At 60.7% G+C, this 13351-nt stretch overlaps 2 protein-coding genes across 3 annotated transcripts in view; one reads left to right on the forward strand and one right to left on the reverse strand.

Moving 5' to 3' along the window:
• Nucleotides 1-12045, forward strand: part of MYO15B (myosin XVB) — a 36764-nt gene extending 24719 nt beyond the window's left edge. Inside the window, 29 exon segments of the mRNA XM_025363486.1 lie at nucleotides 50-250; nucleotides 434-512; nucleotides 676-795; nucleotides 880-1141; nucleotides 1230-1317; nucleotides 1431-1650; nucleotides 2216-2328; nucleotides 2532-2591; nucleotides 3867-3942; nucleotides 4082-4200; nucleotides 4409-4527; nucleotides 4607-4748; nucleotides 4973-5084; nucleotides 5194-5363; nucleotides 5767-5918; nucleotides 6081-6144; nucleotides 6236-6305; nucleotides 6739-6815; nucleotides 8964-9037; nucleotides 9129-9244; nucleotides 9355-9449; nucleotides 9567-9644; nucleotides 9740-9836; nucleotides 9968-10113; nucleotides 10319-10434; nucleotides 10729-10862; nucleotides 11047-11180; nucleotides 11291-11431; nucleotides 11604-12045. Coding sequence (XP_025219271.1) covers nucleotides 50-250; nucleotides 434-512; nucleotides 676-795; nucleotides 880-1141; nucleotides 1230-1317; nucleotides 1431-1650; nucleotides 2216-2328; nucleotides 2532-2591; nucleotides 3867-3942; nucleotides 4082-4200; nucleotides 4409-4527; nucleotides 4607-4748; nucleotides 4973-5084; nucleotides 5194-5363; nucleotides 5767-5918; nucleotides 6081-6144; nucleotides 6236-6305; nucleotides 6739-6815; nucleotides 8964-9037; nucleotides 9129-9244; nucleotides 9355-9449; nucleotides 9567-9644; nucleotides 9740-9836; nucleotides 9968-10113; nucleotides 10319-10434; nucleotides 10729-10862; nucleotides 11047-11180; nucleotides 11291-11431; nucleotides 11604-11681 — 3453 coding nt within the window. The 3' untranslated portion in view covers nucleotides 11682-12045.
• Nucleotides 12041-13351, reverse strand: part of RECQL5 (RecQ like helicase 5) — a 39533-nt gene continuing 38222 nt past the window's right edge. Inside the window, exons 18-20 of one of the 2 annotated variants that reach the window (XM_025360874.1) lie at nucleotides 13113-13337; nucleotides 12807-12876; nucleotides 12041-12709 (exon numbers count right to left, since the gene is read on the reverse strand). In XM_025360874.1, coding sequence (XP_025216659.1) covers nucleotides 12609-12709; nucleotides 12807-12876; nucleotides 13113-13337 — 396 coding nt within the window. In that variant the 3' untranslated portion in view covers nucleotides 12041-12608. The remainder of the gene's footprint in view (nucleotides 12710-12806; nucleotides 12877-13112; nucleotides 13338-13351) is intronic. The other variant, XM_025360875.1, reaches the window with a different exon arrangement.

Genomic DNA, 13351 nt, shown 5'->3' on the forward strand with positions numbered 1-13351 from the left:
TCTATGGCTCGGGGATGAGGGTCTGAACCGGCTGCTCCTCCTGCTTCAGGCCCAGCAGATGACAGCTCAGGCCATGACCCTGTCCCTGGAGCAGCAGACGCAGCAGCAGCAGCAGCGGCAGCGGCAGGCTCGGGCCTCCGAGGCGGCGTCCCAGGCCTCACCCTCAGCCATTGCCTCCAAGCCCAGGAAGCCCCCCACACCCCTGGAGAAGCCACAGCATGACCTGGAATCAGAGGGTGGCTGCCTGAGGGTGAGGAGGTGATCGTGTCCTCAGGAAGGGGTGTGGGGTGGGGGCTGCAGGGGCAGGGGACATGGGCAGGGTGAGTAGGCAAGTGCAGGGAAGAGGCTGCTGGCCCAGGACTGGGGACCCGAGGGGTGTGGCGAGTGTGGCATCCAGGCTGGCTGAGCTGCCACTCACTTCTGCTCCTGCCAGGAGACCTCCGAGGAGGCTGAAGACAGGCCCTGTCGGCCCAAGAGCTTCCAGCAGAAACGGAACTATTTCCAGAAGATGGGTGAGGGCACTTGGGGCGGCAGGCCCGTGTAGAAACACGGCCAGTGCCCCTAGCCTGGGCCAGGGAGGGTGAGGTGTGCTCTGCTCCCCGGAGTTGGTGCGGCCCATCCAGGAGCCCAGCTGGGCTAGTGTGGTAACTTTGAAGGCCATCTGGACACTTGCAGGACAGCCGCAGATCACAGTGAGGACGGTGAAGCCTCCCGCCAAGGTCCAGATCCCCCAGGGGGAGGCGCAGGAGGAGGAGGAGGAGGAGCAGGAGGAGCAAGAAGTGGAAACAAGAGCAGGTTGTGGGGAGCTGGGCAGGGCCTGGGGCTCCTGTGGCTCTGCACAGCGTTTGGTTTGACGGTCTTTCCTGTTTTCCTGGTCAGTGCCGTCCCCTCCTCCTCCCCCCATCATGAAGAAGCCATTGAAGCAAGGTGGGGCCAAAGCTGCAAAAGAGGCTGAGGCTGAGCCAGTCAAGGAGACAGCGGCCAAGGGCGGTGGCCAAGGGCCAGCCCAAGGCAGGGGGATCGTGGTGCGCAGCTCAGACCCCAAGCCCAAGCGGCCACAACCCAGCAGGGAAATTGGCAACATCATCCGCATGTACCAGAGCCGCCCGGGCCCCGTGCCTGTGCCTGTGCAGCCATCCAGGTGGGCCCCCAGGGGGAGGTGGCCAGGGCTGTCCTGCTCCTCGGGGAATCACCCTATGAACTTAGTGACCTCTCGCTTCTCCCACGAGGCCTCCCAAAACTTTCCTGAAGAAAATCGACCCCAAGGACGAGGCTCTGGCCAAGCTGGGTATCAACGGTGCCCACTCGTCCCCGCCGGTGAGCACCCCAACCTGTCCGCCCTAGAGTGTGCACTGGGGAGCCCAAGTTCACTGGGTGAACTTGGCCTTGTGCTGTGAATCAGCCCGTGTGCTTTCTCTATATCCTCCCAGATGCTGTCCTCCAGCCCAGGAAAGGGCCCCCCACCAGCTGTGGCTCCTCGACCCAAGGCCCCACTGCAGCTTGGGCCCTCTAGCTCCATCAAGGAAAAGCAGGGGCCCCTTCTGGACCTGTTTGGCCAGAAGCTGCCCACTGCCCAGACACCCCCACCTCCACCAGCGCCACCACTGCCTCTGCCCGAGGACCCAGGGACCCTTTCAGCCGAGCGTCGTTGTAAGGAACCACACTTCCCCTGCGCCGTGGGCTTCACTGGGGCAGAGGCAGGGTTCGCACAGACTCTTGGTGCCCAGGGTCGAAGGCATTTTGGTGTGGCTGAGGCCAGCTGTTCGGGCTTCTGGACTTTGGAGCCATATGTAGCTGAGGAGTCCCAGCTTCCGTGTTCCCACCCAGGGCAGGGCCTGGGCATCTTTGAGGCTGTCATTGAGAGGCTGTCACACACAGGGTGTTGTCCTTGACGCATACCTGACGGCTCTGTGGAGGAGTCAGTGGTATCACACACAGGGTGTTATCCCTGACACATACCCGACAGCTCTGTGAGGAAGTTAGTGGTCCTGGCTGACGTGGTCATAGAGGGCCCACGAGTCTCAGGGACTCCAGAGAAAGTTTAGGGCCAGAAATGGAGGCAGGAGATGGTGCCGTGGAAGGAGTAAGGCAGCTGGAGGTTGAGAGAGCTGGGCCCTTGGCGGGTTCTTGGGGACAAAGGTCTTCCCTCCCGTGCCCCCATCACTCTGGCTCTGAAGCCCCTCGCTGAGGCTCCTCACCCCTTCCTCCCTGCCAGGCTTGACACAGCCCATGGAGGACCAGGGCGTTTCCACCCAGCTACTCGCGCCCTCTGGCAGCGTGTGCTTCTCCTACACTGGCAAGCCCTGGAAGTTGTTCCTACGCAAGGAGGTGGGCATGAGGGTGGGGCCTTGGCCTGGCCTCTTTGGGCTGGCAGGGAGGCGGCAGGCTTTGTGTGTCGCAGTCTGGAACCCCAGCATCCCCTCCCCACAGCCCACCATCTCAAAGCTGATTTTCCAGGCCTGGGAGGGCAGAGGCTGGCTAGGCAGAGGCACCAGACCCACCGATCTTTGCCCTTCTGTGCCCTCCTCCAGGTGTTCTACCCACGGGAGAACTTGAGCCATCCCTACTACCTGCGGCTGCTCTGTGAGCAGGTGAGAGCTGGCCCACCTGCCAGCCTGAGACATCTGTAGAGACAGCATCCCTGGTGCTCTTTGTCTAATGGCTGGGCCAGGTTAACACCATGTAGGGCATGTTGGCAGCCAGCACTAGGGGCCACTTCTGTGTGCCCAGCCCTGCCTTCATTGAATCTTCACAACATCCCTAAAAAGTAGGGACCATGGCCAGGTGCGATGCTCACGCCTGTAATCCCAGCACTTTGGGAGGCCAGGGCAGGTGGATCACGAGGTCAGGAGTTCGGTACCAGCCTGGCCAACATGGTGAAACTCCGTCTCTACTAAAAATACAAAAATTAGGCATGGTGGGGCACACCTGTAATCCCAGCTACTTGGGAGGCTGAGGCAGGAGAATTGCTTGAACCCGGGAGACAGAGGTTGTAGTGAACCGAGATTGTGCCACTGTACTCCAGCCTGGGTGACAGAGTGAGACTGTGTCTCAACAACAACAAGAAGAAGAAGTAGGGACCATTATTCACCTAGTTTTTTTTTTTTCTTTTTTTTGAGACGGAGTCTCGCTCTGTCGCCCAGGTTGGAGTGCAGTGGCCGGATCTCAGCTCACTGCAAGCTCCGCTTCCCGGGTTCATGCCATTCTCCTGCCTCAGCCTCCCGAGTAGCTGGGACTACAGGCGCCCACCACCTCGCCCGGCTAGTTTTTTGTATTTTTTAGTAGAGAGGGGGTTTCACCGTGTTAGCCAGGATGGTCTCGATCTCCTGACCTCGTGATCCGCCCGTCTCGGCCTCCCAAAGTGCTAGGATTACAGGCTTGAGCCACCGCGCCCGGCTATTCACCTAGTTTTATAGATAAAGATTAAAAATAAAGTGTGTACAGTGCACAACACAGGCTCTAGCATGCAATAGGTACTTAATAAATAGTTGTGACTTTGCCACCTCTGAACGCTCCCAAGAGTGAGCCTCTGTTCCCCCAGATTCTGCAGTAGCAGCCGCCCCCTGCCCCGAACAATCATATATCTGGGCTGACCCAGGGGCAGTTACCATGGGGTCTCTGGGCAGTGGGTGAAAAGGGAAGGCTGGCAGTTGCAGGGGAGGGGACATGTGAGACGTGTGAATGGAGGTGGCCCAAGCCCTCTCTCCCTCCCTGCCCCACCTAGGCCTTCTGCTTAGCATACAGGCCACGGGGGCCAGGGCGCCCTCCATCAACCTCCCCAGCTTTTCCTTCATGCATGTTGATGGCTGCTCTGGGGGTGGGCTCTGTCTCAGGACCCAGTGGTGACTACCTAGCTCTGCCCCCAGATCCTGCGGGACACCTTCTCCGAGTCCTGTATCCGGATTTCCCAGGATGAGCGACGGAAAATGAAAGACCTGCTGGGTATGGGTCCAGGGACCGTGGAGTTGGGAGCTTGAGTGCTGGGGGCTGCGCCTGCCCTGAAGGAGGGAGCAGCATGGGAGCAAACTCTAGAGCCTCCTCTGTGTGAGCAGAGGACAGCCTGGGTCCTTCCTGCCCACAGGAGACTTGGAGGTGGACCTGGATTCTCTCACCACCACTGAAGACGGCGCCAAGAAGCGCATCGTGGTGGCTGCTCGGGACAACTGGGCCAATTACTTCTCCCGCTTCTTTCCTGTCTCGGTCAGTGGCGCTGGGGTAGGGAGTTGGGATGCCAGCCCCCCAGCCTGGATCCTGGGGTGCATGGGCACAGACCCTCCACAAGCAGGAGAGCTGGGGGGCAGGCGCCAGGGGAAGGACAAAGCCCAGCCACCGGCCCTGGGCAGCTCCAGGGCATCTTGGGCAGTAGCAGGACCCAGGAGCCTGCCTGAGACCCACCACCTTCCTGTAGGGTGAGAGTGGCAGCGACGTGCAGCTGCTAGCCGTGTCCCACCGCGGGCTGCGACTGCTCAAGGTGACCCAAGCCTCCAGCCTCCGCCCACACCAGCTGAAGATTCTCTGCTCATACAGGTATGCTGGCCCACGACCCTGGGCTAGAGGTGGGGGCAGGTGGCAAGGTGACCCCAGCTCATGCCCGGCTCCTGCGCAGCTTCGCAGAGGTGCTGGGTGTGGAGTGCCGGGGCAGCTCCACCCTGCAGCTGTCGTTGAAGAGCGAGCAGCTGGTGTTGCACACAGCCCGGGCAAGGGCCATCGAGGCGCTGGTTAAGCTGTTCCTCAGTGAGCTTAAGAAGGCAAGTGTGGGGTGAGGGTTGGGAGGCCAGGCGGGCAGCCCTCACCGATGCTGCATCTCCCTGTCCGTCTTCCCTGTGGGGGCAGGGGCTGGGAGTTTGGGCTAAATCCCTGGAAGTCTGGGGTGCTAGGTGGAGGGGGAGGCCAGCAGGGGAGCAGGTGGGAAGGCAGGACAGGGAGGCACAGGCAGGCTCCCTGCTCCAGGCCCTCACCCGCTTGCCCGCAGGACTCTGGCTATGTCATCGCCCTGCGCAGCTACATCACTGACAACTGCAGCCTCCTCAGCTTCCACCGTGGGGACCTCATCAAGCTGCTGCCGGTGGCCACCCTGGAGCCAGGTATCGCCACAGGCCGGCAGGGGCTCACACAGGGAGGGCATCCACTTGGCAGAGGCTGCCTAGGGGCGGAGGGTCCGGCGGGTGAGCCACATCCCTGGGTGCCTTTCAGGCTGGCAGTTTGGCTCTGCCGGGGGCCGTTCCGGACTCTTTCCTGCGGACATAGTGCAGCCGGCTGCCGCTCCCGACTTTTCCTTCTCCAAGGAGCAGAGGAGTGGCTGGCACAAGGGTCAGCTGTCCAACGGGGAACTAGGGCTGGCTCGGTGGGACAGGGCCTCAGAGGTGAGGAAGATGGCAGAAGGAGAACCACAGGCAAGGCCTGCCTGAGACTGAGGAAGGAAAGGGGTTTGACCGCTCCCGAGGCTGCCATGCAGTGGGACCACCCTGCTGTCCGTCTCCTGTGGCTGCCCCTCTGCCCCCTCCTGATGGCTCGCCTTGTCTCTCCAGCAAGACTGTGCACTCCTTGCAGGCAGGGCAGGGCAGGGCGGGGCTGGGCGCTGCTCTTGGGTCCCGTGTGGCACTTAGTTCAATGCTGCCCTAGCAGATGCTTAATAAACAGCTCTTCACTTTCCTGGCTTCCGGTCTTGCTCCTTTGGTGTCTGGCTGGGGAGGGATGGGGCTGGGGCAGGACCCCTGGGACAGGGCACTGGACACTCAGGTGGCACCAGGTTTCTTGTGCTCCCAGCGCCCTGCCCACCCTTGGAGCCAGGCACACAGTGACGACTCGGAGGCCACCAGCCTGCCCTCCTCTGTGTCCTATGCCTCTCTGTCCACCGACTCCCACAACTACACCATGCAGGAATTCGCCCTGCGTTACTTCCGGAAGTCCCAGGCCTTGTGAGTGCACCGGGCCAACCCCTGTGCCTGTCTATCCTCAGTCTTCCCAAGAGAACGTGCCCTGCTCTGAACCACTAGGCTGTGCTCTTAGCCCAGCCTGGCTGGCTGGGATGAGGGCAGGAGGGCCAAACAAGCTGGGCTGTCTCCCCCTGCCCCCCACAGGCCGGGCCAGACAGATGGAGGTGCTACAGGGAAGGACACAGACAGCCTGGTGCAGTACACCAAGGTGAGGGAGAGGCAGGGAGGTATCTGGCCCATGGATCTGCCCTCTGACCCCCGCAGCCCCCAGACCCACAGCCTCCTCTCTTTGGCCACAGGCTCCCATTCAGGAGTCGCTCCTCAGCCTCAGTGATGACGTGAACAAGCTGGCTGTGGCCAGCTTCCTGGGTGAGTGGCCATGGGCATCCTGGGTCCCCATGTCTGCAGTGCCATGGACCTGGGTGTCTGGTCCCTTTATCTCCTTGAGCTCTGCCTGGCTCCATCCCAGTCTGCCAACTCCGGGAAGCTCACTGGTGGCTCCTGGACTCCAGGGCCCTCACCGCCTACTACTCCCACCCAAGGGTTGTGGGTTGTGTGGAGTCTGGGGTTGGAAGGCAGTCCATGGGTCCAGAGGATGCTATGTGCTGTGTGGGGCCTTGGGTACCCAGGAGCCTCAGTCTCCCCATGAGTCAAGCTGCAACCAGCTGCCCTGGCTGGCATCCATGCATTTTGAGAGTGAGGCATCAGATGGCAGGTGAAGGCCCTGCACAGCAACAGCATGAGCCGGGGCCAGCCCCAGCACAGCCCCAGCTGTGTGCCCTGTTTCTTATCCTGCCTGCAGCCCTGATGCGGTTTATGGGTGACCAGTCCAAGCCCCGGGGCAAGGATGAGATGGATCTGCTCTATGAACTGCTAAAGGTAAGCCTGGGCTGTGTGATGCCCAGCACCTGTGCCTGTCCTCCTGTCTGGGCTTGAAGGAGATCCCCTTCCCTTGGTCACTGTCCTTCAAATCATTCCAAACTATTTACTGAACACCCACTGCATGCAGGGGGTGTGGCTGTGAAGCCAGCAGGCTGTCTCTGCAGTGCTTACGATAACTTAGGTGTCTGGGCGTGAGAGGTCACTGGAGAGTAAGAATGCAGGGAAGGCCGGGCATGGTGGCTCAAGCCTGTAATCCCAGCACTTTGGGAGGCCGAGACGGGCGGATCACGAGGTCAGGAGATCGAGACCATCCTGGCTAACCTGGTGAAACCTCGTCTCTACTAAAAAAATACAAAAAACTAGCCGGGCGAGGTGGCGGGCGCCTGTAGTCCCAGCTACTCAGGAGGCTGAGGCAGGAGAATGGCATAAACCCGGGAGGCGGAGCTTGCAGTGAGCTGAGATCCGGCCACTGCACTCCAGCCTGGGTGACAGAGCGAGACTCAAAAAAAAAAAAAAAAAAAAAAAGAATGCAGGGAAGGGGCTGCTGCAGTGGAGAAGGCTTTGTGGCAGCCTTCCTACAGGGAGGGAAGGAGTGAGCACAGGGTGACACAGAAGGGCAGGCAACAGTTCAGANCCACCTGGGTGGGGGAAGGGGGATAAAAAAAAAAAAAAAAAAAAAAAAAGAATGCAGGGAAGGGGCTGCTGCAGTGGAGAAGGCTTTGTGGCAGCCTTCCTACAGGGAGGGAAGGAGTGAGCACAGGGTGACACAGAAGGGCAGGCAACAGTTCAGATGTGGTGGGAAGCCTCGGCATCATCACACACCAGCAAGGCCAGTGTGGCTGAGCCTAGTGAGCAGCATGGAGAACAGAGGATGAGGATGGGGAGCAGACGGTGGGTCCAGGCCACCACAGGCCTTGTAGCTATCATTGGCTTCTGATTTTTGGAAAGATGGGAAACCACCAAGAGGATTCTGGAGAGAGACTCGGCTTACATTTCACAGGGTCACTCGGCTATTGTTTGGGATTCTGGGGGTCTAAGTTTAAAAGCAAAAGGAAGTTATCTCAGTGGTCCCAGGTGAGGGATGGTGCTGGCAGCAAGGGAGAAGCAGAAGATTCAGAGCCAGCAGAGTGTGCTGACCAGTCGCATGTGGGCTACAGGAAGGAGGACAACTACTGTCTTCAAGGAGCAGGTCTTGGCTGGTGGAGGAATCTGTTTTGAACACGTGAGGTCTCAAATCCCAGACTTCCCAGTGGAGGAGTCTGGGGTTCAAGGGAGAAGGCTGGAGGCAGGCACCTCATCAGATGGGAGCAGCTGAGGCCACAGGGAGAGGGGCAGACAGAGAGAGGTTCAAGGGCATGGCACCGCTCAGAGGTCAAGGAGTTAAGGTGAAGCCAGCAGAGATGACTAAGAGATCAGAGAAGCAGGGGCCAGACATGTGGCTCACGCCTGTAATCCCAGCACTCTGGGAGGCCGAGGTGGGTGCATCACCTGAGGTAGTTCTAGACCAACCTGGCCAACATGGTGAAACCCCATCTCTACTAAAAACACAAAAATTAGCTGGGCGTGGTGGAGCACTCCTGTAGTACTCAGAAGGTTGAGGCAGGAGAATCGCTTGAACCCAGGAGGGTGGGGATTGCAGTGAGCCGAGATGGCACCACTGCACTCCAGCCTGGGCGACAGAGCAAGATTGTCTCAAAAAATAAAATAAATATATGAAAAGACCGGGCACGAAGGCCCACACCTGTAACCCCAGCACTTTGGAGGCCAAGATGGGCGGATCATCTGAAGTCAGAGATTAAACCTGGCCAACATAGTGAAACCCCATCTCTGCTAAAAATACAAAAATTAGCCAGGTGTGGTGGCACGCCTATAGTACTCGGGAGGCTGAGGCAGGGGAATTGCTTGAACCTGGGAAACAGATTGCAGTGAGCCGAGATCACACCATCGCGTTCCAGCCTGCGTGGCAGAGGGAGACAGGGAAGCAGCGAAGAAAGTGACTGAGTAGCCAGTGCAGTGATGCTCTTAAGCTGAGGGAGACATCTTGACCCAGCCCCCGCCCATGGCCTAGTAGGATTTCTCCAGAGCTTCAGACCCCAGGCTCACCACTCCCATCCCTCACCCCACCTGCCCTTCCTATCCCCGCAGCTGTGCCAGGAGGAGAAGCTGAGGGATGAGATTTACTGCCAGGTTATCAAGCAGGTCACGGGACACCCCCAGCTGTGAGTGGGGACCGGTGGGGTGGAGAGGCTTCTGGGGGCAGCTGGGCACTGTGGCCTGGCCAGCCTGAAGCCCGAGCTCTCTGCCCTGCAGGGAACACTGCACTCGAGGCTGGAGCTTCCTCAGCCTTCTCACAGGCTGCTTCTCTCCGTCGACCAGGCTGATGCCCTACCTGACCAAGTTCCTGCAGGATTCAGGCCCCAGCCAAGGTGCCCGTGGGAGGGGGAGATGGAGGGGGGGCAGGGGTTTCTAGGACTGGGAACTTGGAGGGCTTGGGGAGACCTGGCCACCTCCTAACCCCAGCCTGGCTCCTCTGCAGAGCTGGCCCGGAGCAGCCAGGAGCACCTCCAGCGCACAGTCAAATATGGGGGGCGCCGGTGGATGCTCCCACCGGGTGAAATGAAGGCTTTCCTGGTACTGGGGGTGGCGGATGGGCATTGTGGGACACCCTGGGGTTGGGGGGGTGTCCCCCACAGGAGACCACTGGCCGACTGACCACTGGCTGACTGACCCTGCAACCTGCCTTGGCAGAAAGGACAAGCCACTCGCCTGCTTCTTATTCACCTGCCAGGAGGTGTGGATTATAGGACGAATATCCATACTTTCACGGTGAGCTTGGGGGCCACCAAGGGAGGCAGCCTTGGGCATCAGTTCTGGGCCCTCCAGCGTCCCTCCCCCTCATCACAGCCTGTCCACATGCCCAGGTGGCAGCAGAAGTGCAGGAGGAGCTGTGCCAGCAAATGGGCATCACAGAGCCTCAGGAAGTGCAGGAATTCACCCTCTTCCTCATCAAAGAGAAGGGTGAGCTTGGGGACGGAGCCTCACTGTGGGGCCCCTCCCCCGCCCGGGGGTGAGGTGGTTTGGTTTCTGCTGGGGTGGCAGGGTGGGGTGTGCGTGGTCTGAGCAGCGGTGGACCTAGGGTCCCCATGCAGGCAAGCTGGTGCGGCCCCTACGGCCTGCTGAATACCTCAACAGCGTGGCAGTGGACCAGGACGTGAGCCTACACAGCCGGCGGCTCGGCTGGGAGACCCCACTGCACTTCGATAACTCCATCTACATCAGCACCCACTACAGCCAGGTCAGCCTGCCTGCCTCCGAGCCGCTGCTGCAGTTTGGGGGCGCGGCTTCCTGCCTGGGCGACTTCCAAGTCCCCCTCCCCACAAGGGTGTGGGTCTGTGGTGGCTGGGGGGTGACGGTGGCAAAACTAGGCTTGAGCCCCTAGAGCCACCAACTGATGGGGGCTTTGGGCCACCTCTGCTCTCCTCACCATGCTCCCCGCACAGGTGCTGCGGGACTACCTCCAGGGGAAGCTGCCGGTCAGCGCCAAGGCGGACGCGCAGCTCGCCAGGCTGGCCGCCCTGCAGCACCTCAGCAAGGCCAACAGGAACACTCCCTCAGAGTGAGTGGGGGCACCTCCCGCCCCTAAGCCCCTCCCCTTCTCCAAGGTCAAGGCCATTTGACTGGTACCCTTCCTGGCCCTAACTGGACTGGCCCAGAGCAGCGGGGCCTGGTGGACGTCTGTCCTCTTCACCCCACCGTGAGCTCCTCTGGTTCAGGGCCCTCACCTCATTTATGTGTATGGATCCCTAGTCTTGCCCACAATAGGCACTGGTTCAGTTATTTGGCACATGCTGTATGCCCAGCCCTGTACCAGGTGGTCAGGGGCCAAACTGACCCCGGCCCCGCATCCTAGGCAGGACCTGCTAGCTTATGTGCCACAGCAGCTGCAACGGCAGGTGAACATGGCCTCCATCAAGAACCTGATGGGTCAGGAGCTGAGACAGCTGGGAGGACACAGCCCCCAGGAAGCACAGATCAGCTTCATTGGTGGGTCTGGGGCTGGGACCGCTGGGGTGGGGGCTGGAGGCCAAAAGAGGGAAGGAATGCAGGTAGAGGGGCGAGGAGGGGTCTGCACCTGCCCTGTCCCTCTCAGCTGACCTGAGGGGCCAAGCAGCGCAGGTTCCAGGGCCCTAGCAGTCAGAATTCCTGCCTGCGCCCTCTCCACCCGCAGAGGCCGTGAGCCAGCTGCCCCTCTTCGGCTATACCGTCTACGTAGCACTGAGAGTGAGCATGCAGGCCCTGTCGGGACCCGCTCTCCTGGGGCTCAACCGCCAGCATCTCATCCTCATGGACCCCAGCTCCCAGGTGGGCAGGGCTCTTGCCCCAGCTCTGGCCGAGGGACCCTTGGGCCATTCCATCACCCACAGCGACCCCTCCCTGGAGACGAGACCAGCCCTGCTCTCTGCTGCCCCCAGAATCTGTACTGTCGCATTGGCCTGAAGAGCCTGCAGCGGCTCCACCTGCTAAGCCCACTGGAGGAGAAGGGGCCCCCTGGCCTGGAACTCAACTATGGCTCAGCTGACAACCCCCAGACCATCTGGTTTGAGCTGCCACAGGTGAGTGGCCAGGCCTCTGGCCACCTTGAAAAGGTAGATGTGAGGGCCTCGCCCCGGCATGGCATGCAGTGGGAGCCCAGGCCGATGCCCACTGCTCCGGAGTGCTGTGGGCCGGGGCAGAGGCGAGAGGCTGGTTGGGGAGCCCTCTCGTAACAGGCCTTTCTCTGGGCAGGCCCAGGAGCTGCTATACACCACTGTCTTCCTGATAGACAGCAGTGCCTCTTGCACTGAGTGGCCCAGCGTCAACTGAGAGGAGTGTAGGCCAGGGAGAGACGAGGGTGAGGCCTCCCCTGGCCCAAGTCTCACCCAGATGGTCTGCCTTGGATGCTATCAGATCACTGTTCCAGAACCTGCCACAGCACAGCCCAGCCGGCCCACATGCAGGCCATGAGGCAGGGGCTGCTATCACGTCACCAACAGGCAAAGAAAACAGCCAGAGCCCCTCCAGGACGGCCTGGGCCCAAAGAGGGCTGCAGGAACTCGCCTGGGGAATCTGAGGTTGCCCAGTCTGAGGGAGACGCCCACCGGCCCCAGGCTCCGCCCAGGCCCCACATTAGCACAGTCCCAGGCATGGGAGAAACAGCTGCTGAGGAAATAAAACTCCCCGGAGAAAAGGGCTGTGTGCACGAGTGCATGCGCCACCACACGACTTTATTCCTCTCCCAAACACCTCGTCCGGCCTGGCCTTCCTGAGCAGGAGCCGAGCAGAAACGGGGCCTGGCTGCCTTTCCTCTGCCACAGCTCTGACCTGGGCAAGGCTGGAAGCTGGCATCGTAATGGATGGGGAGTGGGTGGAGGACCTGAGGTTCCCCTGAATAGGTCCCAATACCTTGGACAGGTGGGCCTTGTCCTGACTTAAAACTCGGGGAGGGGCCACTCTTCCTTCACCTTCTTCTGGCAGCAGCTCCACCACCCTCCACCTTCTGTCCCGGACATGTGTCCTAGAAAACCCAGCCATGAGGGCCAGGAGAGGCAGGGAGGCTCTGAGAAGGGTCTATAGGCTTTGCAAGCAGAAAGAAAGGTGGGCTGACCTCTGACCTGGATTCAGGGGGTGTCTGGGGTCATCCCCAAAGCCAAGTATGGTTGGAAGGGAGAAGGACTCAAAAGCAGGCGAGGCCCAGGCTGGCCCAGGCTAGAATCTGGTGGAGGACGCGGGCCTTGCCCAGCCACCAGCTGGTCATCTCTGGGGGTCACACAGGCCGTGCCAGTCAGCTTCACTCTCACACCGAGCCCGGCCATGGAAGAAGTGCCTGATGAGGTTCTGGGCCTCTTCTTTCACTACAGATTCAGGGTGGGGGCATGACGCGAGTGTCAGCCTCCTCCCTGTAGACCACCCTCCCAACTGCCTCCTGGCCCTGGCAATGGCAGCGCTCACCGCTCCTTCCAGGAGAGGTCTTCTGAGTCAGCAAGTGTGAGAGGTGGCGGGCGAAGCCTTTAAACACCTCCTGGAAGGGAGAGGCAGAAGAGAAGCAGAGAGCAGGACCCTGCCCTGACCCCCAGAGCGACCCATAGCCACGACCCGAAGGCAAGGCAGGCCCCAGGGAGGGCGGGTGCGGGACTGGCCCTGGCCTGGCCTGCTCTGGCCCACCGTGTTCTGGGGCTCACACTCCCTGCCTCGCGCCCCCACGACACCCACATACCCCAGGCCTGGGAGAAGGCAGAGCCCACCCACTCCCCCTACCTTGGAAGCAAACTTGCCCTCCTTGTAGAAAGGGGTCAGGCACTTGACCACAACATTTGCAGCCTCCTTCAAGGAGATGCCAGGAGCTGAGAGCTGACAGGGGTCTTGAGCTGTGGGATTCAAGGTGCCCTGATCGCTGGCCAAGACGCTGCCCTTGACCTCGGCTAAGACGGAGGGCTTGGCTGAGGGGCGCAGTCTCTTCTGAGGCTGGCTCTCTGGGTTCTCCTGAGAAGGGCCAC

The sequence above is a fragment of the Theropithecus gelada genome, chromosome 16, assembly GCF_003255815.1.
Source record: "Theropithecus gelada isolate Dixy chromosome 16, Tgel_1.0, whole genome shotgun sequence".
Classification (NCBI taxonomy): domain Eukaryota; kingdom Metazoa; phylum Chordata; class Mammalia; order Primates; family Cercopithecidae; genus Theropithecus; species Theropithecus gelada.